Source organism: Amblyomma mixtum, chromosome 9, assembly GCF_055824585.1.
Source record: "Amblyomma mixtum isolate Tamu chromosome 9, ASM5582458v1, whole genome shotgun sequence".
NCBI lineage: Eukaryota > Metazoa > Arthropoda > Arachnida > Ixodida > Ixodidae > Amblyomma > Amblyomma mixtum.
In genome coordinates, this window is record NC_143020.1 from 46,593,700 (window position 1) to 46,619,716 (window position 26,017).

Below are 26,017 nucleotides of genomic sequence, written 5' to 3' on the forward strand. Positions count from 1 at the left end.
CTAAACGAAACGTTATTCTTCAGGTTTTGAAGCTTTCCATTGTAATGACGTAAGGATCACGAGGTTAGAAAGAGGCAGTTTTTGTGAAGCGCGGCCATAAATGAAGCCTTAGCGGAAAATTACTTTAAAAAAGGAGTTATGTTCTAAATTTTTAACAAGGAGTGGATCTTCTTCGCGCAGGTACAGGGAGAGACCATCATGAAAACTCGAAAAAAGGCTTTGCACGGCAAACACAGCGCAAACAGGGCATGGAGAGGCACGCGTTGGGAAAGAGACATACACTGATGTGGCACAGCGGGATACGGTGGAACCTAACACAGCTCATCAGCTTGTAGGTGCTCGCAAGTGTCGCTGAGCCGCACGAGGCGGAAGCTTGTGCTCTTACTCTGTAACCCCGTGTATCTTACCAAACGGCTTCTTAAAACTCACAGTACGGTGCTGACTTTCGGCGCTAGGTCTCTGAAGGCTCGCGATACCACCAGACAGAAGTCCTGGTCACTTGGACGTTGTTGGGTGCCCGACGAAGAGGTATAGTGCTTGAGAAACTGGCGATTTGCTATGAGGTGAACCGAGTCCCCCTCATTGCTGTGGCCCCACGAGGCAGCGAAGTAGGGAACGCGAATCTTGCACTGGGGACGGCCATGCAACTTCACTCCAAAATCCGAGCCAATCTGTCGACTTCGTCGCGCGTACCATATGCAAATCGAAGTATTTATGGCTGGCCCCACCACTTCGAGAACGGTGGTGCGAGAAACAAGTCACATAGTAGGAATGAAACAAAGATAATCTAATCGCTTTTGTGGAACTCAAGATGAAAAAAAAAAGAGACGCATATCCAAAGTTCCAAACGCAGCCCGTGTAGCCTTAATTTACAAGCCTAATCATCATGCAATAGTTTCGAAGCCGTGAACACCTACCCAATGATCAATAACTATCTCCAGTTGGTTTTCCGCTGCAAGCAAATAAAGTCACTTTTCATATACTGCCCTGGGCATTATCTCTCAGTACTATATTAGTGATATTATTTAGATTGTGTCTTCTCAAAAGTCCTCTACTACGCATTGCACAATGCGCTCCACATGTAAGTAATGGCTTTGCACTGCAGCTGCTCCGGTGAAGCGGTGGTCCCGGGCTCGAAACCCGGACCAGGACGAGTTCCTCTTTAACTACGAAGTTTGTGAGAAAGCTGTATAGCTTTCCTTTGTAGCCGTAAGGCTGCGCTCGGGTGGATATCAATGAGGAATTACTCCCTTATTAAGAGTGAGAAGTAAGGATCTCTCAATTTTTTCACTGCCTCCCCCTTTAATGAAGTGAATAGCACAATAAGAAATTTAGTAACATAGACAAATTGAATTTGGGGCCAGCGATGAAAACTCCTTGGGGCGCTATGTTCAAAATTTGCAACACATTTAGCGAAATATTGACAAGCGAATGTTTTCTTGTGATGAAATGAAACAATTTGGCGACTGAAGTTGTTTCCGTTGCGAATAGTGATTTATTTTTGTACGCTTTTATTCGTGTATAAGTTCTGTGCCGTAGTGTATTGTTTAAGTTGATTGCTCTCTTCTGATTTTCTGTCTATACTTTTGGGTCCCCAGCGTTATTACCCAAAGTGAAGCAGGCATTCAACAGGAAAGATGCATTTTCGCTTTGTCGAAAAAAAGCAAAGCCGCATTAGGGCTGTATTTCACGTTGAACAAAGAGACAGACAAAATTATTGATCGCTTGTATAGCTTAGTAAGGCCAAAGAATTTAAGACTGTGTGCAGTGCGACTTTTGTCACCCAGGTGAATTGAATCTGGCACCTTTCCTCTTCTTCCAAATTTTATCTCGTACCTAATTCTGTAACATTCTATATCCCTAAAAATCTATGTCCTATTATCAATCTAAAAATTTTCTTGCTTTCTCTCGACCAGCTCAGTGGACCTGAAGTTGAAAAGAACTTGTACGTGGACACGCATCATCGTTCATCTGTTGTTTTGAATATAATGAAGGACAGAGTGGAGGTTGTGAGTACAGTTATGTGCAAGGATAATTTTAAAAAAGAAAGGATTTAAAACTAAACTTGTATAACGAAGTTCGGCGATAGTAGGAAAAAGTTGCCTTCAATAATTCAATAACTTCCGCGTCGCCACAATTGCTCAATCATTATGGTGCTTGGCTGCTAATTTAAAAGACGCGGGTTCGATCCCTGCAGTGGCGGTCGCATTTCGATGGAGGCAAAATGTATAGACCCGTGTACTGTGTGATGTCAGTGCACCTCAAGGAACCCCCGTTAGCCGATTTCATACGGAGCCCTTCCCTAGGGCGTCCCTCAAAGCGTGAGTCGCTTTGGGACCTTAAACATCATTAAAACATGCATTAAACCAAACCACTCTATCAACATCTATTGTTGCTAATTGCCATCATATCTGTAGTGGATTGTTTACTGATTGGTACAGCGAACTTCCGCACAATGTTTCAGCGCTTTTCGATAAAAATGGTTGAGGTTTGTGTGAGGAAGCTATGAGCAAAAAAGGGGCCCCAATGCGCGACTCTCAGCCAGTTGTAAAACATTTCTTTTCTCTCTTTTCTTGGCAGGTATTGGTGGAAAAATAGAAAGATATCGGTTGGATAAAAGCTTTTCCGCGTCACTATTCCTTCCAGTTCTACTTTCGCATAACTTGGACTAGCCTAGATTGAATGACCGAAACACTGGCTGTGTATTTCTTAAATGCCAGTGGTTGAAATTTCAGGGACAGTAACATAAATTTGCTAATAGCTTTATAATGCGATTACATTATCTGTCGCATTTTAGTAGTATTAAAACTATTCTACATTGTTTCATATTTGGGGATTAAAGGGTTTATTTTTAAGGCGCCTTCGAATAAGTCTGCCCTCAAAAGTGCTTCGTGCAGTTAAGTAGACAATCTACATGCATGTAGACAATTTATCTTTTGGAATGCAACCTCTCTTTATTTCTGGAAACAGGGAGGCAGTCGTCGTTTCAGAGCTAAGCCTTCTTGCAGACATTTTCCAAAGGTTAAGCTTCTGCTGAAAGTTCAAAAAAGTGTTCACGTGATTTTTCTTAAGCCAGTATCACATGAGCACTTCAATGAACTGTGCCGGTGAACATATGCCACTCGACTGGAAGATCGCTGAATATATGTGCGGTCACAGTAGCATTTCTACTCCTGAAAATGTTAACGCCTCGGAATGACCGCCTCTTTTTGCAGCGTGGCATGATCAATCACGAATTAAGGATTGCTCCGGTTGGAGCCTCCCGGCGTTCCGATGGCTCGGGAGCTCTACACGAAGTTGTGAAAGTCACTGGGAGAACGCAGCATGGTCTCTTGGATGCGCGTAAGCCATTTACCTGTTTAAAAATTCAGGGGGACATTTTGTTGATCTAAACTGCGGTGAGGCGAAAGCCTTAAGCGCGGTGTTGCCGCTTGTGTCACTGATGTGCGCTTAAGATGTTAGGTACACAACTGTTTGAGAATCTTGAATGCTGGAGACACTGGAGGGTGTTTGGGAGGCATCCGTCTAATTCGATGCCTTTCTGCAAACTCTCCAGCGTTATAGACAAGGAGAACTACATATGCGTTGGCAGGAAGTAGCGTAGCCATTAGCACGCTCGGCTGCGGAACGGAGGGATGGTATTTCGAATCCCATCGTGCACAAGGATATTTTTCTGGTCTGACTAGAAAAAGCGCGACACCACAGCTGACAACCTTCTGTCGGCAACGATAGGGCATTAAAGGCTTTCGCCTTAAAAGGGCTTGGTGCCTGCCAACCCGTTTCGAGGCTCCAGGCTGGTACTTTGTGCGGTGCCTTTACGTCGCCGGCTTAGGTAGGCTCTAGAATACCTTGTACAAATACTGTAAAATTTCGAAGAACGCAACGCGAAAAGCATTCTCTTCTGCGCCAGCTCCAATACTACACTGAACACGATAAAGGCTTCAGAGCACGACAACGCCATATTGAAATTACACTGGTGACAAAATTTACTCTCTAAATTTGTTTTCAGTAAGTCACGACTTGTAAATGCAGCATGGTTGAGAAATATAAATTAAAAAAAAAGGTTTTTCAGAAAAATTTGCCCTACTTGCTGGGGAATGATGACTCAGTAATTTGTGATTATGTGTTCAATATAAATTCAGGCAGCGAGATTAAAGTGCGATAACATGTTCATTGAGTGTGATTGGTGCTGTCCTTGCCTACGTCTGTTGTTTTCAAGGTTTCGTAGCCACCGTAGTTCTTTCAGTATGACTTCTTCAGTGATCGTGCTTAAACCTGCCGTGCTTTTCATGAGTAGCATGCATCCACAATGAAGCATTAAAGGTCAGTTTCCAAAAAACAAAGAATATATTAGCAGTGCTTCAAAACCTGATTTCAGAAAATGCAACAATCGTTCAAATTCTGTTTCTCGTGCGCACGTTATTCCGCACTACATTTGCATTGCTTATTGAATATAACAAAAGTAACAAATACGCTCCTTTCCAGACAATTGTCGTCAATATTAGAATATGTTTTTTTCTTCACTGACGTGTTTACTTTAGTTTTGCATGCTTTCCTTAGATAGATGTGTTTTCTTTCAATTTCATGATTACTGTATGTTCACGCTGTATCGCTTTAAATGAAACAAAACTAGTTATACTTGAGCGCTTGGGTTTATATTTCGATTACACATGCGCAAAAATTCTGGAAGAGTGCGTTTTTCGACGAAAAATTGTCTTTGAGCGCAATTTTTTCTTGTACCGCGAGTTTCAGTTTAAAAATTATACATGGATGCTATCGCCAAAATTTTATACATTGGTTTTCTACGGCAGTCTTATCTGCACGTTGCAGCAGATGGACAAAATTTAAAAGTTTTTGTTGCCCACCTGAAGAATGGTACATTACCTTCAATATTTCCATAATATACCTTACAGTGCTACACATTCGCTTCACTGGTGTCCAGGAATTCTGTACTTACGGTTCTCGTAGACGGCTTGTTCTGACAGTGTCTTTGCAACATAGTACGCTCTTTAGTCAAAGAAAAAGTGTTAATGCAGCTCGATTGTCACTACTTGAATACAGGACACAAACAGATTTTGTTTGGCCGGCAGCAGTGTAACTGACGAGAATCAGAAAATAATAGCTTTGTCGACAAAGCCCAGGTCCACCCCGGAAGCCGGAGAAGGTTAGGTTGTAAATTAGGGACGCCGTTAACATAGGGCTTCCATCAGGGATAAATTTTTTAAGATGTTTTTTAAAGTGTCGTAGAGAAGGTTTATTCGATTGATCACGACGCAGTAGAATTTAACTGGAAAATAGAAAATCGTTGTCCAGTTTTTTGGTCTGTATCTCGTTATTTAATTGTTTGTGTGTACATGGACACAAAAAAAATCATTGTGTATCTTTAGTGTAACAAAGCAATTTGATTATATAATTATGGTTACAACTTCCGCGGTCAGGGGAACAATACTCCAGGCTCAATGGTCTGTTCTCTCCTTTTTTAGTGTATGCAGTGAAAGAAAAGGGGAGATCACCGCACGTTAACTCTTCTTCTTCCACAGGTAAGAATTCAGAAAGCACTCGCTTTTCTATTCAGAAATACTTCGCCGACATGAAAAAGACAGAGCGTGGCCCTAACATGTCAAACACAATGTATCATGCATGCAGGAAATTTTCATGCGAGGAAAAGGCGCAACATTATAGCTTTTCCAATCGTAGCATACTGTTGGGCATAAGTAAACACATAGTGATATCAAGTTCCAGAAAAAGGGCATTTATTGGCTGATTGAATAATTTTGTTCCCTTGAGAGACAGGCACCTAACATGTATTTTGACATCTGTCGGCTTTGTAGTTGCTAGTGCGAAAGAACCTATACTCTCAAGAATGTCGACGACGAATCTCGCCTGCGTAAATACTATCAGGGACAAAGTTAGTATACTCAGCGCAGCGGGAGCCGGAGCAACGAAAAACTACCGTTGCAACGCCATGTACACGCGGAATCTGGGATCGAGACAGCCAGTGCGTGACCATTATTATCAGCCGGCATGTCGCTAGGATTGTTTCAATGTTTCCTGCTTTAGCTCGCGAAAATGTCGCAGTTTTCTGTAGCTCCGGCTCCCGCCGCGTGGAGTATATTGCCACGTTTCCACAAGCTGCCGCTGGGCGGCTGCTCTTCGCAAGTCGCGTGCACCGGCGAGTGAAAGAAGAAGAAGATCGGTTCCGGCCTGCTCTGGGTGCTCTTGGCTTCTTCTGCCGTCCACGTGCCGTCCACGTCAACACCCCATTAAAGCCTTTCGGTTACGAGCCCCAACGGCTACGTAACACTGGTGGAGGTGGATTCAAGATCCCATGTCCCGGACCTCTTCTCGCAGCGGTTCATCGAGTCCCGACCGACTCCCGCAGGTGTCTACGCCCGTGCATCGCAGCAGCCGCCGCATCCACGGCCTCTCCCCCGAGTTCGGTCTCCTTCCCGGCCGCCGCCCCGTTGAGCTTCATCCCATGGCGCAGGCGAGTTCCCCTCATCTAACGCTCCAGCAACCCCGTGTACCGACCAGTTTCCATGGTGCTCCTGCTGAAAACGTCGACGACTGGCTTGAGCAGTTTGAACGTATGGCCAACTTTAATCAGTGGAGTTCTGCCATGAAGCTGCGCAACGTATACTTCGCGCTGGAAGACGGCGCCAAAACATGGTACGAGAACCGACTTCCTGAAAGCGCGTACTACGGAAGTACCCCGTCCCTTCGCCAGAACGCACTCCTCGTTTTGTCTCCTAAACGACGTGCTGTACGAGATCAACTTTTCTCCAACGGGAAAGGATTATCTCCTCGTCGTGCCAGAGACTCTCCGCGACGAAGTCATGCAGGCATGTCATGATGAGCCCACCGTCGGTCACCTCGGTTATGCTGGAACTTTGGCTCGCATTCAAAAGAGTTTTTACTGGCCCAAACTTGCGGCGGCAGTGCGTCACTATGTACGAACGTGCCACGATTGCCAGCGACGGAAAATACCGTCTTTAAGGCCAGCTGGTTTACTGCAACCTGTCCAAGTGCCCAGAACTCCATTCGAGCAGGTTGGCATGGACTTGTTGGGTCCTTTTGCAACTTCCTCCTCGGGCAACCGGTGGATAATAGTCGCTACCGATTACCTCACACGCTATGCTGAAACAAAGGCCCTCGAACGAGGCACGGCAGCCGAAGCACCGAAATTTTTCGTCGAGCGCATCGTCCTCAGGCACGGCGCCCCGTCAATTGTCATAACGGACCGCGGCACAGCTTTCACGGCCAAGCTGGTGGAATCCGTCATGCAGCTGAGTGGCACTACCCACCGTAAATCCACCGCCTACCATCCACAGACGAATGGCCTAACCGAACGTCTAAACAAAACTCTCGCCGACATGCTATGTACGTGGATGTTGAACATTGGTCTTGGGATGACATCCTACCGTACGTCACATTCGCGTACAATACGGCGCAACAAGAGACCACGCGCATGACGCCCTTCTCTCTGTTGTATGGCCGCGAGGTGTCCACCATGCTAGAGGCCATGTTGCTCCATGACGGCCATGACCCCGAAGTTGGTACTGTTGGGTTTGGGATGCCCCCCCCCCCCCTCTGCCTGTGTGGATTAAGGCAGCTCGCGCTCACCTCCTGCCTAAGTGGATTAAGGCAGCGACCTTCCAGGACCGTGGGACCACGGTGGTAGCGGCGAAGGTCAAAGACCGCCGAAGGCCGTAGATACGGCGACGATGGCGGCGTTCCGTGGCCGAGTCGACCCTCGGGTCAACGAACAGAGTGGTGGTGTGCTGAGTGAAAGACAGCAGTGTTTAATTACTGAGCCTCTACCCTCTCCCATCAGCCGAGCTGCGAGAGTGCCCCCACGGCCCAGCGCCGCCCCTGCCGTGGGCGGTATCAACAGTATCCACAACGGTCCGTCTGATTGAACACGTCATTCTTCGAACTATTCCCCAGACAGGGATCTGGGGAATCCGTGCGTTATTTAACGGCTGTTGTTGTGAGACTCCAGAGCACTCCTGTTGACTCCTGAAGACGTTCTCTTTCACTGAGAATCCCTCTCAGTTACCCTTTTTGTAAATAATGTAAATATTCCTGCATAAACTTCTTTCTTCCTTGTTTTCTACTCGTAACCCCGTCTCCCACCTTCCTCGTCCCTTCTCCGGCCCGACCACGCTCACCCGATCCTAATAGTACCGAGGAATTTACTCAGCGCGCCGAAGAAGCACGGCAGCTTGCGCGACTGCGCATCCGGAACCAGCAAGGCCGAGACGCTCGGCGTTACAATCACCGCCACCGAGTAGTGACCTTCGAACCGGACGACAGGGTGTGGGTGTGGACTCCGATTCGACGCAGAGGACTTTCCAAGAAACTGCTAAAGCAGTACTTCGGTCCCTACAGAGTGGTCCGTCAACTGAGTGACGTCACCTACGAACTTCTTCCCGACGGCTCTTCTACTACTCATCGCCGCCAACAGAAGCCCGAAGTCGTAAACGTGGTGCGAATGAAGCCGTACTTTTCGCGCGGCCTCCGCTAGCGGCCTACCACCACGCCATCATCGCATCCTTCTTGTGTTCATTTTCTCACCATCCTTGTTTGCGAACTGCTTATTTTCCTCCATGTTTTTGTGAAATGCTTTTCTTACCTTCTTTTCTTACGAACGCATCGGGTCGATGTTTTTTTTTTTTTTAGGGAGGGGGGTAATGCCACGTTTCCACAAGCTGCCGCTGGGCGGCTGCTCTTCGCAAGTCGCGTGCACCGCCGAGTGAAGGAAGAAGAAGATCGGTTCCGGCCTGCTCTGGGTGCTCTCGGCTTGTTCTCCGGTGCCGTCCACGTCAACACCCCATTAAAGCCTTTCGGTTACGAGCCCCAACGGCTACGTAACAATATCACTTTCGTCTCCCATAGTACGTTCACCGTACCCTATTGTGCCGTTGGCTAGCAACCCGATTTGCTCCCCGAGCTTACTCGAATTAGTCTATCGAGCTTGGGTTGTAAATCGGGTAAGCTCGGGTAAGTTCGGAGGATTTTGCGGCCATTGCGTGACAGGTTGCTCGGAAAGAGCAACATGGGTCGCACAATGCCTGCCGGTGGCTGTGACAAAAACAGGCACCTGCCAGTGCAGTGGAGCATCGCTTGATCGCTGCGCCACTGTGGTGGTAGTGGTACGAGTACTTCCCGACATCTGTGAATGTTAAGTAGAGAATGACCAATTATATATACATGGTCACTGATCTAATAAAAATATCACGTTATACTCTTAAGGAGGAACTTAAGTGCTCCCTCAAATTTAAAATTTAACGCCAGCATTCCCACGTGCACTCAGTTTAACTAATTTAATCTTCAAACAATTTTTTGTTCTCAATTAACGTCCTACATTTGTATGATTGATAAGGGCAGAAACTTGGGCAAGTCGCTATCAGGGATGCAGGACACGGGGATTAGCGCAAACCAAGAAGAGGAAGGAAGACGGAACGCGGAGCACATATCTTGGTTTATTGCGTGCCTTTTCTTTTTTTTTTTGTAGTTTCAAATAGCCACGACCACCCAAAGGAAGACTGCAACGAGACAAAGTCGAGTACTGGTAAGCATCCCTATCATTTTCAACTTTCTCTCTAAAATATCTTCTTTAAGATGGAGGCTAACCAATGTTGCAGGTAGGCGGCTGTTGCACTTTGTTAGCGCTTTGGACACGGCCTGAACCGGTCCCCATATACTGACTGACCAAGAACTTGGAAATACTTTGTGTAGCAATTAAGAAAAAGCTGAGCGTGTTTTGTGTCACAGTGTGCGTACATCAGGAGACGTACATATGTTCGTCTAAGTGATGTAGGCCGCTTTTGTTGTAACCATCGCCAGCAGATGAGTTGTCATTTATCGGGTAGTGGTGAGAATGTGGTCCGAATCGCTTGATAAAGGCACGATCTTTCACACCAGTCAATTTCCTTTAAGTGTTTTAGCTCTGCAGAGCTCCCGAGAAGGTAGGCCGGTAAAGTAAAATCGAAAAGGAGGCGACATGCTCTGCATACCTGATACTATAATATATTGCAACGGCTCCCTTCGTTTTATCTTCATTTGATCCTTGCCAATCGTAATTTCTCCCAATGACATATGCAAGGGGGTATGACGTCACGGTGATCCTTCGAGAAGCACTCCCATGATGACACTTACTTTTATAAACGCGTCCCACGCACAAACTTAATGAACTGGAAGCAAAATGGAAAGTTGCAGAACGATTTCCCTGGCCTCAGATTTGTGGTCTGCAGTGCCGCACAATTTTGGCATTTATGGGCGCCCTGGCTGACAACAGATGATGACAGGTAATCAGTGGTAACGGTAAAGTGCATAGCTCTTCACCGGACTCGATGGACATTGTCACAAGGATAGAAAGTGTCCGTTTTGTATATTTTTAAGAAACTTGTTTGCCTTCCTTTGTTAGCTTACAGCGTCAATTTATTTCCGGTTATTACCTTGCAAGCTTTCTAGAAAGTTCATATTATAGAAGGCATGCAGGCGCGATTTGAATGAATGAATGAATGAATGAATGAATGAATGAATGAATGAATGAATGAATGAATGAATGAATGAATGAATGAATGAATGAATGAATGACTTAAAAAGGTAGCTGGTACGTAGGCCTAATTAACTAAAATTTCACCGTGGACTGTGCTACTTTTCCTGGCGAGAAACCACCTTGTTAGCGTTTTCTTTTCCAGGCCCGTACCGTACATATATAACATATCAGTTCCCTTAGAATGCAGAGTTAAGCTGGCCGCGGCGCGTCAGTGCTTCTTCTGACGCAAATGATTTACAAGCGGTGGATTATTCGCGGTTTCTTCTTAAAGCTGAATGACACCAGCATACTGGCAGTGATCCTTTTGTTGCGCACTTCCTTGCTTTTTGATCGTTGTGTGATGCAGCTTCAATAGACTTGGCCGTGAGTGGGGAAGAGAATGAACTGAAAAAAATTTTTTTTTTTATGTCGTATAATCTGGCTCACAGCATCTGTCGGTTCTAGAGAGGGGAGCTCTGCGTTTGTGAGGCGAAGCAGATATAAGGAAGGCCGTTTGCTCATCCTCGCGGTTTACTTGAAACTTCACTTCCGGAGAGTTTACAGACGTGAAATATTTAGAGACGATTTTTTGCATCCTGCCAGTGAGCCGCATTTAGTTTCAATTTTGCTACTGTAAGCGCTCAGGACTGTTCGCAGAAAGCAGCGCTTAATTTATACGGACGTTACGCGGAAAGGGAGATGACTAGGCCGTACGTGTATTTCGTTCTGCGTTTATTTCAGACGGCAGAATCCCAAACAATTTGTATAGAACACGTTACAGAAAGAGTTCTTAAGTTTGTCCTCAACCCTACGCAGCACTTTCTGCCATTTCTGTTCTCATTAGTTGAGCAGTTGAATTCTTGAATTACCTCCGAGGCGAATGGAGCATGGCTTGAACCAAAGTGTTGTAACCAGCATCGTGCATATTTTGTGAACAGGTCTGTCGAGCGGTAAAAGACACGCCAACTGGCTTGATTCTTTGCCTGGCATGGGATGCCATTCTGTGCTTGTCTCGCTGTCGCACAGAGTTTTCATACTGGTGAATAAATTATAAACTATCATATGGCAAGCTGGCGTCATTTTTCTCTAAGCTCGTTCCTGCTGAACAGTCGATGTCATGAAGCTCCAAGCATAAATGGGAACCCCAGGAAAGGATGGTTTATGGTTTATAGGAGTTTAACATCACAAAGCGCATCACGAAGCGACTAAGGCTATTCTCGCCGTAGTATGTCTGGACAAAGAGATGTCGAAAAGGCGTGGCCACCATGCGCTGATCCGTGGCGATGGTTACGTTGCCAAGCAACTATCGTATCTCTTTGAAGATAGCACCAGAAGAAGCGGCATTTGACAAGGCTATATTGCGACAGCTAATGATGAAGCTGTTACGAAAGAGAGCCTCGAGCCTGTGACTGAGAACATACGTGAGCTTCTGCAAGTGACACCTGATGAAGAAATAGCATACTGAGAGAGGAAAGGCCACTTTTGAGTGCTTTATTATCCATGCGAGGACGCTCCTTGTATGGCTTCTTAAATCTATCTAAGCTATTAATGGCTGTGTCGCTGCAATAGATATCCGTCTCAGTTTAACAAAGACACTCAATTTGCCTTAACCTAACGTTAATATTATATGGACTCATTAAGATTGCCAACAGAACCATACCACATTTGGTATGGAATGGTGGGAACTTACGCTGAACCTTCTTTCACAGGGAGAACAGTCCTGCAATTTCGAAGTTAATTTCAAACTAATATGTTTCTAAAGCTTGCAACCAGTGATTTGCGTCAACTTTGCCATTTTTGTAGAAACACCGAAGAAAAGAAAGGAGCGTCCTGACAAGTTCATCGTGGAAGTTTGCTTTGTGACAAGTATTGAATTCACGTGCTCGCTTAACACAACGAGTGATCTAATACTATATCTTGCGACCTTCCTCAATGCGGTATGCATTTAAGCCACCTTCTTTCATTTTATACAATATATTGCTGACTGCATATGCAAAAACGCACACCACAAGTGTTAAAAACGTGATCCAACACTCCCCAGGCTGGTAATTATAGCGAGGAGAGCTTGTGGTAATTTATTAGTAGAGTCAAGCAACAAACATAGTAATTAATTTTTTTAATTTTTTTACTTCTACTGAAAAAGAAGGCTTAGGAGATATAGGAAAGGAAACTTTTAGAACAATGATCATCAGCAGCAAAAAGAAGATAAATAGATAGTAAGAAAAGTAAAATACATAAAGATAATTAGGTATTAGAGAAGAGAAAGCTGAAAAGAAAAAGGAGGCGCAGTCCTGGCTCTATTCTACTAAGGTCAATGAAAAAAAAGCATCAGATTTTAATAAAGAAACTACGAACTTGCAGCCACATGATCAAAATAATAATATTTGGTGATTAAACTCACAACACAGAAAAATAAGAAAGGTAAAGATTTGAAACAAGCTCTCCTGTACCAATATAGCGACCAGGCCTTGTATTAAGCATGAAATGCCCTTAGATGCTGAAGTTGTTTGCACGCTGTGGCTGACTTTGCCCCCAGAACGCAGGGAAAACAGGGCGCTAAACCTAAATGAAGTTGTGCCAAACTTTAAGTCTGCCCACTGGTGTGTACATGCTGCGCCACTAATGGAGCACACTTTCGTCAAAACGCTATCGCAGTCATGTGGTGTGTGAAGCCTGAGCTCAGGGCTATGATCTTAAGCTCTGTCCTGAAGTCAGAGGGGAGCACGAGCAGTCCTGATGGCTCGTGTTGGGTCCATATGTATCAGCAGCGCGAACACAAAACAGCAAGAAAATGGAGAAGAAGGAAGGTTGCCTAAGCACCACATCTATCTTACTATCTGAAAAAGAAATCACCTTTCTCCCTATTTTTATCTGATTTTACCTGGCTTTTAGAGGCACACTTCACATGTTGCATTTTCGTTCTAGCCGTGTTAATTGTTGGCGCTCATCTTTCCTACCGCTAATCTGGTTACCGTCTTCTTGCCTTCTCATGTTTTTTAGCCAAATTCGCGCCCTCAACTCTGTTTTTCATTTTTTCCAGCTTTTTGTGATTCGCGCACATTCAACCCTGTTTTTTCCATTCTATTTTTTTTTCTCTATGTCATTCGTGCTTCATTACATAGAACTCATTGTATAGTGTAAGTCGTATCTTTTGATGCCCTGGACATCTTGTGGGTCCCATTTTGATCGCTTCTTGATGCCTTGATTACTCCCCCTGGTGGGCTTTCACCTCGTGTGTGTATATAAGTGGAGGTTCAGTTTTGTTCAAATAAAAGTTTGAAGTTCAGCGCTCTGCACTATCTTCTGCTTTTTATTCCTGTTTTGTTTTCGCGCTGCTGATACATATGGATCGCAACCAACTAGCCGGGCAGATGGTGTTACTCGATGAGTGAGGAGACAAAGTGGCTTCAGTTATCGTATTTACATAATGCGTCTACCTAGATGCGTCCACCTGGCTTCAGTTATCGTATTTACGTAATGCGTCTACAGTCTAATGCATCTAGACGCACTTGGAGCAGTCATTCTACAATTACGTTGTAATTATTATAAGCAGGAAAAATATGTCGCCGGTTCAGAACACGAACGTGAAATTCATCGAAGGAATGATGCAGCACATTCTGGAACTCCCGCCGCAGATTCTGCTTCCAGAGTTGCGCGCATTCCTCGGCTGGTTCAACGTTGGCGTGGAGAAGCAAAGGGCGTTGACCTTAGTGTAGAGCGCTAGCGTTCAATGGAACTCGCAGAACGATGGCCCTGCGACGCGTACTGTTTAGCGGTGCTAAGCACTGTTATTGTATAAATGCTCCACGTCTGTTCGTTGTTAGCCATAAGTTAGGGAGCGCAAAAAAAAAATCTTGATGCTTGAATGGACGGTCAGCTCCGGCGGGTGCGTAGCTTTCGATATGTGTGGAGAGTGAATAGCTGTAGCACGCATACACCAATACCCTTTCGCAGGCAACTCGCACAATTTCAGCAGTAATTCTAGGACTTTAAAGACCTGTACGACACCCCTGTTCATTCAACTTGTGCGCGACTAGGTGCCATACGGATGAAAGGTTTTGGAATGCTGCGCCTTTTGTTAAGTGTCCAATTGTCTGCGCTTTCCGGATGATGGTAGCCTGAATCCGCCGTAAATGGAATTTAAAACCATGTTGCTTTCAAAAATGAAGCCAGCGTGCAGGTTGCCGAGAGAGCCAAAAAAAACTGAGAAAGAACGAGCGGTACATGATGAACCCTTTCAGGGGAGAAGGCGGTGGTCACTTTGATGGGTAGGCTAAGTGCCAGCATTATTATTTCTATTATTTGCCCCGAATACCAGCCATCTGATATGTATATATCAGATGGCTGGTAAAAGCCAAGGACATTTTAGTCGACGCTACCAACACTGCTGCTCTTGTATGTGCAACGACAGTATGTGTGCCAATTTATCTGCTATCTTCGCTGCCCATCAGTTTACGCAAACGAAATTTGCGCCCGAGTAGCGTGTCTTACAATAGGGTTCTTTTTTATTTTGCAAACCAAGCTTATAAACCTTCATAATTCCTTAGAATCTTTAAGGGTGGCACCAGGAATACTTGCAGCAAAGTATACAAAATTATAATTCGGATAGGTAGGCATGGTAGAGCAGTTGCTTGTTCCGAATATTAGCCTAGTTTTTGTGTAGCGTTGTCGCCATTTTGTGTAACATTACAGAGAAAATTTATTGTCCATACTTATATAGCTGTTAGATATTGCAGTGTATATCTGATCAAAAGCAATGAATAAGCCTCCAGAATATATGTACTACATCTAGGTAGGTGGAGCTTTGGCGACCATATTTAACCGCCTATCTCAGCTGTATTAAGTATATACCACTTTATGAGCATAGCCTGAAACGGCTGAGATCGTAGTGTGGTTATGTGCGCAACATCAAGATTTTACGTTTGCCTCTAAGTAACAGCGCGAAAAAGTATTTCAAGTATTGTTTATTAAGTAGGGCATTATTGATTGTTTTGTTGCGGGATTAACACTGCGTGCCAAAATGCGCATGGGGCAAACTGCTATTACTTATTTTAAATATACGGCACAGTTACAAAATGTGTTATTAAAAGGCCACTTCTTTGCATCTTTACGCAGACTAAGTTTAGTGTACTTTGTTTTCACAGAGCAAACATTGCATTTTCGTGCCTTTATTGTGTGGCACTAATAAGCCTGGTATACTGATTTCGCAAAATTTTTTAATGTCTGATGCGATAAATGAAACAAGTCTTTATCTGTGAAGGATTTTCTTTTTTTTGCTAATGAGAAGGCACAGCTGACCAGCTCGTTACGATCGAAATTTAGCTTATTCATATAGCCATTCATGATTTTGACAGTATCCAGCTTCTGAACGCAGCTGGAAGTTCCACAAAAAATAAAGTTTTGAAGCATGCTAATTCATTGCGAACAGAAAATTGCGTTTTTATTCTTGCATCCATTATGATATTTCTCTAACAAAAACTAGTATTTTCGCTCGTTTACATTTTCGCGACTCTGTTTCTGTGTCGAACAGTTCACAAGAGCACAAAAAATAACAAGTCTTTTTCCGGACAGTTGTAATAGATAACCAAGAATGCGTGTAAAGGTGTTGATTAGACAGCGTTTAATTCATGCATGATTAACACTGTGTACTTTTGCATGCTTGAAGGCGGCACTCGCATTCCATGACATGACCCACCCAAAGATACGACTGCAACTGAACCAAGTCGTGACGAATGTGGTAAGCGCATTTTCATCTCAACAGCGTAAATACTACTGAAGGCATTTACGCTTGCCGCTTACGCTTCTTAGTGCAAAAAAAAAGGCAGGACAGGCAAGGCATCTTCTTGTGGGCTTTCTTGCCTATCATGCTGCTTTGAACTATCCTTCTATCTGGTTAACAACAATGGCGGGCGTTCTTTCATGCTCAGAAGTTAAGGTTCTTGGTTGTATACGCAGACCACATGCCGCAAAAAGCGCCTTCACTGATTTAAAATCCGAAACATATCTTATCAGGACCCATCGCGGTGGCTCAGTGGTTACAGCGCTCTGCTGCTGACCCGAAAGACGCGGGTTCGATCCCGGCCGCGGTGGCCGAATTTCGATGAAGGCGAAATTCTAGAGGCCCGTGTGCTGTGCGATGTCAGTGCACGTTAAAGATCCCCAGGTGGTCGAAATTTCCGGAGCCCTTCACTACTGCGTCCCTCATAGCCTAAGTTGCTTCGGGACATTAAACCCCATTAAACTAAACTAAACTATATTCTATCAGCCTAACCTAACAAAAAAAATGCCGGTTACTGACTTGACTAAGTTTACTGCATGCATTGAACAAAATTATATTAGTTTGCAGGAGTGAGCATTAGCAAATTATTCAGTGGCAGAACAGGTCTTGTAAAATTAGAGTTATCGTGAAATTAAATAATGCGGAATCATAAATTGGAACATAGATATTATACCTTAGGTCAGTTTTAGGTAACAGTCGCTGTCGAGAAAACTAGGAAATCTGCAGATAGTTGCAAGCACAAAACTACACTAACTCACAAATTTTCAGCGTGGCGAGTCAGTAAACATTTGTTTTCCGTGATCCTTACTGTTATTTTCAATAAGCCGCATGACATGTTCAAAAATAGTCTGATTGTGTTATTTTAATTTTTTTTCGTACTTTCAAATCTCATGCTTTACATTGTTGACAAGATGCATTCTTTTGGTTTTATTTTTCTAGAGTGATCAAGTCATTAACAAGACTGAAAACGGAGTGGACATACACACAGCTTTGTACAGTATGGAAGCTCTGGTACACAAAGGTGTCTTCAATCGCTGCGACGTTGGTTTTCTTCTCTCAAGGTTAGGCCTCATCATGCAAGTTTAAGAGATTTGCTTATTTCTTTTTTGAGGGCAATGCACAAGAATGTTCCTAGCAAATGAGAGTGTACCCCGCAACAAAAACCTTTGTTTGCTCTTGCTGAGCAGAAATTTGTGGGTAAGCTGCCAGGAGATAAGCCTGTTGGCTGCTTCACGTGATATTTGTAGAGAATGCAACTGTCAGTGTCGGCCGTGAAGCAAGCTACTAACTTTTGCAGTGCAACGTAAAGGCACACATACTCTCACAACATCGGGAAATTTGAAAAGTAACACATGTTTACGCTTAATCAGGTACACAGAACTGTGGCATGTTCCAAGATCTCGCACGAATTATGGATTTCAGATGGTTCAGTCTAGCATTCCACACATTTTAAATAAATACCACCTCACAACAGAGAAATTGCGCGCACTTTCTAAACTTGACTTGTATTCACTTTTCGTATAATGCTTGCTAATACTTCACTGTTCATTCCAACTCCTTATGTAAAAGAGTTGTTTGAATTTGATGTCTATTGTTTGCAAATAGCTTCGTAGTCGTGATATCTGTTGCGTAATACTGTGCTACTCACCTTTGTCAAAGCGTCCGCTGTGAGTTGTTGGGAGGAGGGGCTAGTCAAGCTACTAATGTGTACCTTTTTCCCACCTTCCCTACCACATCTCATGTATTAATTTTTGCTTTGTGGTAAAATAAACTTCAAACTTCAAACGCATCAACGCATCTCTGGATGGTTGTGGAAAACAAAGCGGACAAAACTCGGAATGGCTAGTCTCGACGCAAGTGCAGACGTAAAGGAGCCGTTATGTGGAGGTTTCTAAGGTCTCTGTGTTTGACCCGATTTGTGGACCAGCGGTGCGCTGGATCTCTTCACTGCGGGAATTCTTTCCACAATAAGCCAGGCTTTGCTGTCTCTAGAAATCCTTCCAAGACGCCACGATCACGGGAGGCCCCAAATGCATGTCTACAAGATTGTCATATGTCGACGCCTTTTGACCTAGACTAGAGCGCAACAACTTCGCGCTGCACCTATTTAAGATAGAGGAAGAATCCGAATATGCGAAGCGCGATGCCGCATGTATTGCGTTTGACGTTGCAGCTGGTTGTTTGTATGTTCTCGACAGTAAACGTGGAAATAGATGATGTTGTTTGTACTGAAAGCAGATGATGAAAAGGTGATGCGTTAGCTATCGAGACACAATTTCGTTGCGCTCCCACTAAGTAATCATCTATATCACTAATGCAAGCTGCTCCAACCTCCCTCCAATGTTCTCGTCCTCGATGCATCCGACTGCCATGAAATACAGCATACGAAGGAGGAAGATAAGCAGGGGCTTGTCTTTCTATGCAGAGGTTGCAAACGCCTACTTAGCCCTCACCTCCTCCCCTCTTATCTCAGCAATCCACGGTGAAATACTTTATTCAGGGACTTCAACTCGCTGCTGCCTGGAAGAGCAGAGCACCTGATATTAAATTCTGAGGCTCCCTATTTGGGCGGTGAATATTATGAGGGTCGTAGAATTCTTCGGTGGTCTTTGTCAAGGGTGCTGGTACGGTTTTTTTTTGCTTTCCTTCCGGCTTCTTCTCCATTCCTTCCTGCATTTTAACTCCAGTGGGTTAAAGTTCCGTAGGGCCGAAAATCCGCCGTCGTGACGGTCGGCCTTGGTGTAGTCCGCGTTGTCATCGTTGTGAGCGAAAAGTACCTGTAGAAGCAACTATGAAGCCACCTACGTCACGAGACCTGTGACGTCATCATAATCAGCCCACCGAATTGTGATCAAACTGACCACAGTAGCAGGTGCCAGCTAAATTAAAGATTGATCAATCAGGAAGAGCAACCCAGGCTGCACAAGCCACACCGGTGGCAACGCCTGCCATCGCATAGCAGTGGCGCATTACTTAACTGCTGCACCACTGTGCCAGGAGTGGTATGATGACCCCCAGGGATTTATGAATGTAGTGTGGAGAAGTGCCAGTTCCGCATATATGGGCATTAATTAACTACAACGCTATCACGTCTTCCCTAGATGATGAGCTTAAATATATCTTCTCAATTTTTGCTTTCCCTTTGAAGCCTGGACGTGGCGTTCGCGGAAAACTTCTTCGTATGTTTTCCTTGTGAGAAGAGCGTGGCGGTGATAGAAGCATGCGGTCAGCCGTATTGTGGGTTCGCCGCGCCCACATCCTTACTACAATTCGTGTTTACCGGGAACCATGGCCCTAAGATTTAGCGCTCTAAGTAGTCAGTTTCAGTTTACAGTAGGGTGTGCAGTATGCTTCAAGCAAAAACATGCATTGCGCTTGAAAATGCCTGATGTAGCCTAAACATCAGTAATTCCTCTTAATAAAATTATTCTGCAGGGCAGTTATAATTTCTTTAACTTTCTACCTGCGGCGTAGTTCACAGTGCAATTTCACGAAAGTTGCTGCTGCGGTTTTTCACCTGACAATAATTAAAACAAGAAAAAGTCACACAAGTTTACGGCATCTCATTAAACATGTTCAATGAATGCTGATGACAAGAAAACATTTTGAAGAACTATTTTGGGCCTCTTTTTTTCGCATACAGTGGAGTATTTCGACAATTTTTTTTTTCTGAAATCAAGCAAGTGACAAAATTTCTCCCACGTTCTAAATGACAAGTATACTATTAGGTCTCACTGCTTGACAAAAATTTCGGTTTTCTTAATTTTGTCGTAATTTATGAATGCTAGAAATCTGATGCGTGAACTAGAAAATTAGAATACATTTCGACCTAATGCAGGGCCTCAGAACACTGTTGCGTATGTGGTCACACATACAGCTGAAGAACTTTCTGTGCTGGCAATTCTCAGCTTGATTTGTGTTCACTGTGCAGATATCAAATGCACCTTTTATTGAAAAAAAAAACACATGTTAAGGAGAACAAAGTTTCTTAACAACCGGGATTATGAACATAACCCCACAATAAGTGCAGTAACCAGGCCACTAGCCTGTGCATTCCATCAGTGCTTATGAAATATTTTTTCATAGGGTCACCTAAATTTATACTCATACTAATGGCTTCGATTTTCTTGGTGGAAAACTGTATAAATATGCATGCGATTAAACATAGCGCGTCACAGCGACAAGCGAGGGCGGGATAAATACTCCTTCATGGTGGCGATGTTGAATTTATTCTTGTATCTTGATGGAATAATGTTAACACGTGCCAGAGCTTTATAAAAGTAACCTTTAAAAAAATTCTCACAAAGTGTTTTGCTCAAATTTGGTTTTTCAAAAAAAACTGCCCGAAGAGTATGTTTTAGAAAACTGTAGGGTTCGCAAAAAGTTTGTTATAGTTATACAAACGCTTTAATTGTTCGGTTTTACTAAAATTTCTACGTTCAATACATCGTCATGAGCCGAAAAAGAAAGTGTAAATATTAGAATTCGTTAGTACAAAAGAGGCTCAACTGTAACGCAAAAGGCGCACTGCGCGACTGTATTTCGCGTTGATTTCTGACCCGGAAGTTAAAGCGTGAACTACAGAATGCTGCCCGTTTCTTCCTGGAACCATAGAAATCTTAACCTTGGCATCGTTGGTTTATCGCACTGTAACATCAGTGGTAAAAACATAATATGACATTGCATTTCACGGGCAGTGAGTGTTCCAAAGTCAGCAGCACCTTCTTCAAAAAGCCGTTTGCATTACTGCTTTTTTAAGCATGAAATGCTTTTAGCCCCCGTTGTCAGCAGTGTGGTGACGTCACGCCGAGACCGAGAGCCATCATCCGGGCACTGAATTCCAGTCATCCGGGCTCTGAAACGAGAACATCCGGGCACCGTACGAGACTTAACGCGATTTAACGAGACTCTCTAAGCCCTCCTACGCGACCGGCATGCAAGCGCCGGTTGGTCTCCAAAGGAGTCACAAAAAATAACTGCTGCCAGTGCCTTCTCAATGTTTATCAAGATATCAGTCGCTGTGCGTTTGATAATGCACGGAATTATAATTTCCGATTTCTAATAACGCGTGCAAAAAGCACATAAATGCCACGATACACTTCGTTGTCATACGTGATCTCTTAGGGGCTTCGCGCATCGAAGCAAAGCCGCGCAGGCGCACAGGGGCCCGGGGGAGAAGCGCTGCGTTCAAACGGCAAGGTATCGCGCCGAACGGGTGGTGGCGTTCCTCCCTTCCATTACGGTGCGGTTCGGGTGTCCACCGAGATGGCAGACAATTACTGCGCCATTTCCTTTCCTCAAAAAACCTTGCGTTCAAATGGCAAGGCATCGCGCTGAACGGGTGGTGGCGTTCCACCCTTCCTGTACGGTGCGGTTCGGGTGTCCACCGAGATGACATTAGGCCCGTAAACATTTCATGCTTACTCTACTCTCGGTTACGGGAGAGGCAGAGATTTTTTTATATTTGTCATTTAATTCTTGTCGCTAATTTTCCTTTCCTTTTTTTTTTCTTTTATTTCACGCAGCGAAGAAATGTTTCGTGTTATACGCAACACTTTTATTGAAAGCCGAGTCATGGGTAAGTCTCGGGTTTTTTTTCGCAAATCGTAGTACTAAGAATAATACCTATTAATAGCGGTGCAAAATGTCTTGCCTCACCGTCTCTAATCACCGCAGAACACATATTCTTCTTTGTGCCCCATATTTTGGGCGAAAACACTGCTTAACGAGGTCACACGCTGCCAAGAATCTTGCGTGAAGCCTTGGAGCAACTCGGGTAAGCTCGGGTTAGTTCCGAGGAGCGTCGCGGCAGCTGTAGCCGATGGGAGGATGGCGTAGCGCCAGCTGCCGCCGAGTGGAGAGAGCATGTGAACCTTAACAGCTAGAAACAGGGCTGTGTGCAAATGTAGATGCCAGAAAGAAGAGGCGAAGAAAGAACAGATGCTTTCATCCGTCTATTCGGTTTAGCTACGTTAAAACCTTACCACATTTTCGTTGACGGCTTGCGACTGCTTGCGTCCGAACTGATGACATATTTTTAAAATGATAAGGTATTAGCTTACTTTTCGGGAGGGCGTTGATTCTTCGGCTTGTTAACATCAGTTGTAAGTCCAAGCGAATTGAAAACTTAATGCAGTCGAAAAGGGGAGGCGGTGGCGGTGGGAGTGGAAAAGATTTATTTAGGGATAGTTACAACAGAGATTGGGGACTGGCCTTAAGAGCCAGATCTTACAAATTCTAGGAGTGGTCCCTAGTCCGGGACCGGTGTGGGTTCCGCAGCAGCTCGTGCCCTAGCGACGAGGGCTCTCTGGCTCTCTAACGTAGAGCAGCAGAGCAGGGCGGTCTCTCAACTATCTCAGGTAGCTGAGGCGAAAGGGGGTAAGCAGGGTTAGAGGGGCATGCCCGCACCATGTGGCACACCTCCGAGAACGCGCATCGACAATGCGGGCACTCTCCGTTGAAAGCCGGATTAAAATATTGCAGCACTACCGGGCACAGTACCGCGTTGAAATATAAGCGAAGGAGCCAACGCTTCTCGCTTTTGGTTAGCCCTTTCGTATGGGGATGAAAGCGACTATGCTGCGTTTGATAAAATTGAATAATTTGTTTGTAGGTTCTGATTCCTAGGATTCCTAGGTTTGTAGGATTAGGTTCTGATAGCTCAGGCGGCGAGTGCCGAGGCGATGCCCGGCGGTTGAGCGCGGGCTGAGGCGCCTGCAGCCTCGTTTCGCTCGAGTCCCGCATGTGCTGGCGTCATAATGACGACACGTGTGTTTGGGCGGTCCCGGTACTCGCATCTATGCGTAAAATGTTGGCGGGCCGTTGAGATACGCATCCTTGTAGATTTCGACATTCGACAGGCTTCCCGGGAGTTGGTAATGATGACCACGGAGTCTGGTTCTACAGCAGCGAGTGCTATGGCAACCTACTCCGCGTGTGTAATGTTGGGGGCACGGAAAGTGAGTACGTACGTATTGTGATGGGTTAATGTGGCCATAAACCATCCCCCGTGGTGTGGGCTAGCAGCATCCGTGTAGAAGACTCCGTAGCGAAAGCCACAGCGGTCGTTTAGGGCCGTCACGCGCGTGGTTCGACGGCCCTCGTGAGTCTCCTTTGTCATGTTCTGTGACAGAGGTAGGACCAGTAGCGCATGGCACCACTCCTCTGGAACCGTGGTTTTTTTCCTCTGCATGCGCAGTGTACCCGGCTGGTTAAAATTGCATTGCCCAGCCTCAGGGCATGCTTGCATTGTAATCCCCCTCCCCAGTTTGTTAGATACGCGGCGGACCATGCGGCCCGCCTGGTCTCCAATCTTGCGGGTCTTCAGGAGGGTTGTATCTATCTTGCGGCTGCGGTGAATAAAGAGTCCCAACACTCTTGCCTCATCGTGTTCAGGAATAGGGCCGCTAGCAAGGGAGGGGTCAATTTTGGTGATTAACTTCGAGTTGGACCGAAGGTGCACGAATTCCGATTTGGTCGGGGAGCATTCCAGGCCACAGCGCCGAGCGTATCCATCCAAGATAGTTGTCGCTTGTTGCTGGTTGGCCGCAATCTGTCCCAACGGCCCATGTGTTGCCTAGAGCGTGATGTCGTCGGGATAAAGGGCATGCCTGATGCCTGGGACATCATTAAGCAGTGGGGGGAGGTGAGCCATGGCGAGAATAAAGAGGACAGCTCCCTGTGGAGTTACTCTGGTACCTAGATGGCACGGGCCAATCTCCTGGTCTTTGATACGTATATAGGTTTGCCGATCACTGAGAAATTGTCTGATGCACCTACACGTCTTGTGGCCACAGTTCGTCTGTGACAGACGTGTGACGATGATGTCGTGGCTGATGTTAACACACGCGCCCTTGAGATCAAAGGAGAGGACCACCTTGTCGTCACTGGGGTGTTCGACCGCATCAAAGTCTTCCTTGTGTAATTGCAGCAGAACATCCTGCGCGTATCGGTGTGTGCGGAATCCAGACATGGTGTCCCCAAAGGTGTGTTTGGATTCTAGATATGTTGAAAGTCTGTCTCTGACCATAGTTTCCATCAACTTCCACGCACGAGAAGTCAGAGAAACAGGTCGGATATTCTGAATATTGATGGCTTTCCGGGTTTCTATATGAAAGTGACTGATGCGGTTTTCCAGTCCATTGGGAGGGGTGTGCCTCCGTCCTATATGTTGTTAAAGTAGTGAAGGAGGCACAGGTATGCCGGGTCCGGGAGGTTAGCAAGGAGCTTAAGCGCTGCTCTATCCCGTCAGGGCGCTGTGACACACTTCATTTTTGCCAGGGCCGCTTTTACGTTGTAAAGCTGGACCGGTCGGTCCAGCTCCTCATTCTCAGAGCCTGCATATGAGTATGCCGACTCGCGGGAGGCCTGAATGCTGGAGAGATATTTATGTCTGAGCGCTGTAGTCAAATTAGAAGTTTCCCCGTCGAGTTTTGTTGCGTGTTTGACCCGGATCGATCAAGGCGCGAAAGACGCGCCATGTGCTCCGATTCGACATTTTTCGAGCCGCAGTGTTACAGCTGTCCACCCAGTTTGAGTGGGCGATTTGGGCGGCATACACGGCTGCCTCCTGGGTGAGTGCAGCGATACGAGTTTTGAGTTGGCGGTTGTGCTTTTATCGGCGCCATCGGTGGATGAGGCTATGCCGGGCCCCAAGAGTTACAGGAGGTGGTTGTCCATCGCCAGCGTTGCCTCTGACAGCGGCGCATTCATTTAATGCGTAGTGAGTGGGAGTGTGCCATGTACAGAGGGCAAAACGCTTGTCTAGAACACATTCTTTGTCTGTTTCGAGATGAACAAGCGATATCTAGTGACGACATTTGGTTACAAATGGTCTGCATGTAAGCATGGGCAGTAAACTTCATAGGATTCAATCGTCATTATTTGCGTTCCTCATCGCACCGGCTTTCAGATGTGCGGAACACAAAGCTAGGTCGTTATAGATATATGTTTTGCTCTCTGTACTTTCACGTCATCCACGATTTTGGTCTGTTTGGAAGCACGCGTACTCATTCTAAATTTTACGAGCATAGATTACTTCATTGCGGCGGCTTCACCTCGAGCTAGAACAACTTTCAACACCTCTTCGCTCTTCAGTCGGTTTGAAGTCATCCCAGCTTGAAACAGCAAAATTGCAAATAGGAGTGAGCACGAAGTTACTACTTCACGTTATGCTGAGCTGAGAGCCGCTTTTGAAGACGTAGAACGGTGACACACACGCAGTTTCGACTGCAACAAACATAAACAGGAACACTTTTGCCGCTTTACTCTCGGCAAAAGAAATAAGCAAAAGACTCTTGTCAAAACAATACTTTTAGGTAAGTGAAATTAAAGCAAGCTGCAGAGCAAGTATTTCTCAGGATATCGTAATGTTTGCTCTCGTTACGGACTATGTTTAGTCAATGCGCCAAGCACTGTTTAAAACTGAAAACCATGTATTTAAGCACTTCCTTGTCGCCTTAACTGCGTTAAGCTCGAATTTGTTTTCAAATATATTTTTCAACTAAGATGTGGTTTTGCTTGATTCTTTCAGCTACGATACGGAAGCGGCAATGCGCTTCCAAACTAGCCTGGTCATCGTGAAATAAAAATTGTGCGGCTCTTGCTTTCCTCCTTAGAGTCCGTTCTCCTTAATTGAGGCTACTTAATATTTTTACATAAGGCTCTTTTATTCCTTGTTTCTTCATTCTGGTTTT

At 45.2% G+C, this 26,017-nt stretch overlaps 1 protein-coding gene across 1 annotated transcript in view; it reads left to right on the forward strand.

Moving 5' to 3' along the window:
• Positions 1 to 3,276: 3,276 nt before the first annotated feature.
• The window catches only part of LOC149328894 (venom metalloproteinase antarease-like TpachMP_B), a 37,258-nt gene continuing 14,517 nt past the window's right edge, over positions 3,277 to 26,017 (forward strand). The window contains exons 1-6 of the mRNA XM_089559899.1: positions 3,277 to 3,342; positions 5,484 to 5,540; positions 9,518 to 9,574; positions 16,209 to 16,280; positions 17,262 to 17,383; positions 21,848 to 21,900. Of these exons, the coding sequence (XP_089416025.1) occupies positions 16,230 to 16,280; positions 17,262 to 17,383; positions 21,848 to 21,900 (226 nt within the window). The 5' untranslated portion in view covers positions 3,277 to 3,342; positions 5,484 to 5,540; positions 9,518 to 9,574; positions 16,209 to 16,229. The remainder of the gene's footprint in view (positions 3,343 to 5,483; positions 5,541 to 9,517; positions 9,575 to 16,208; positions 16,281 to 17,261; positions 17,384 to 21,847; positions 21,901 to 26,017) is intronic.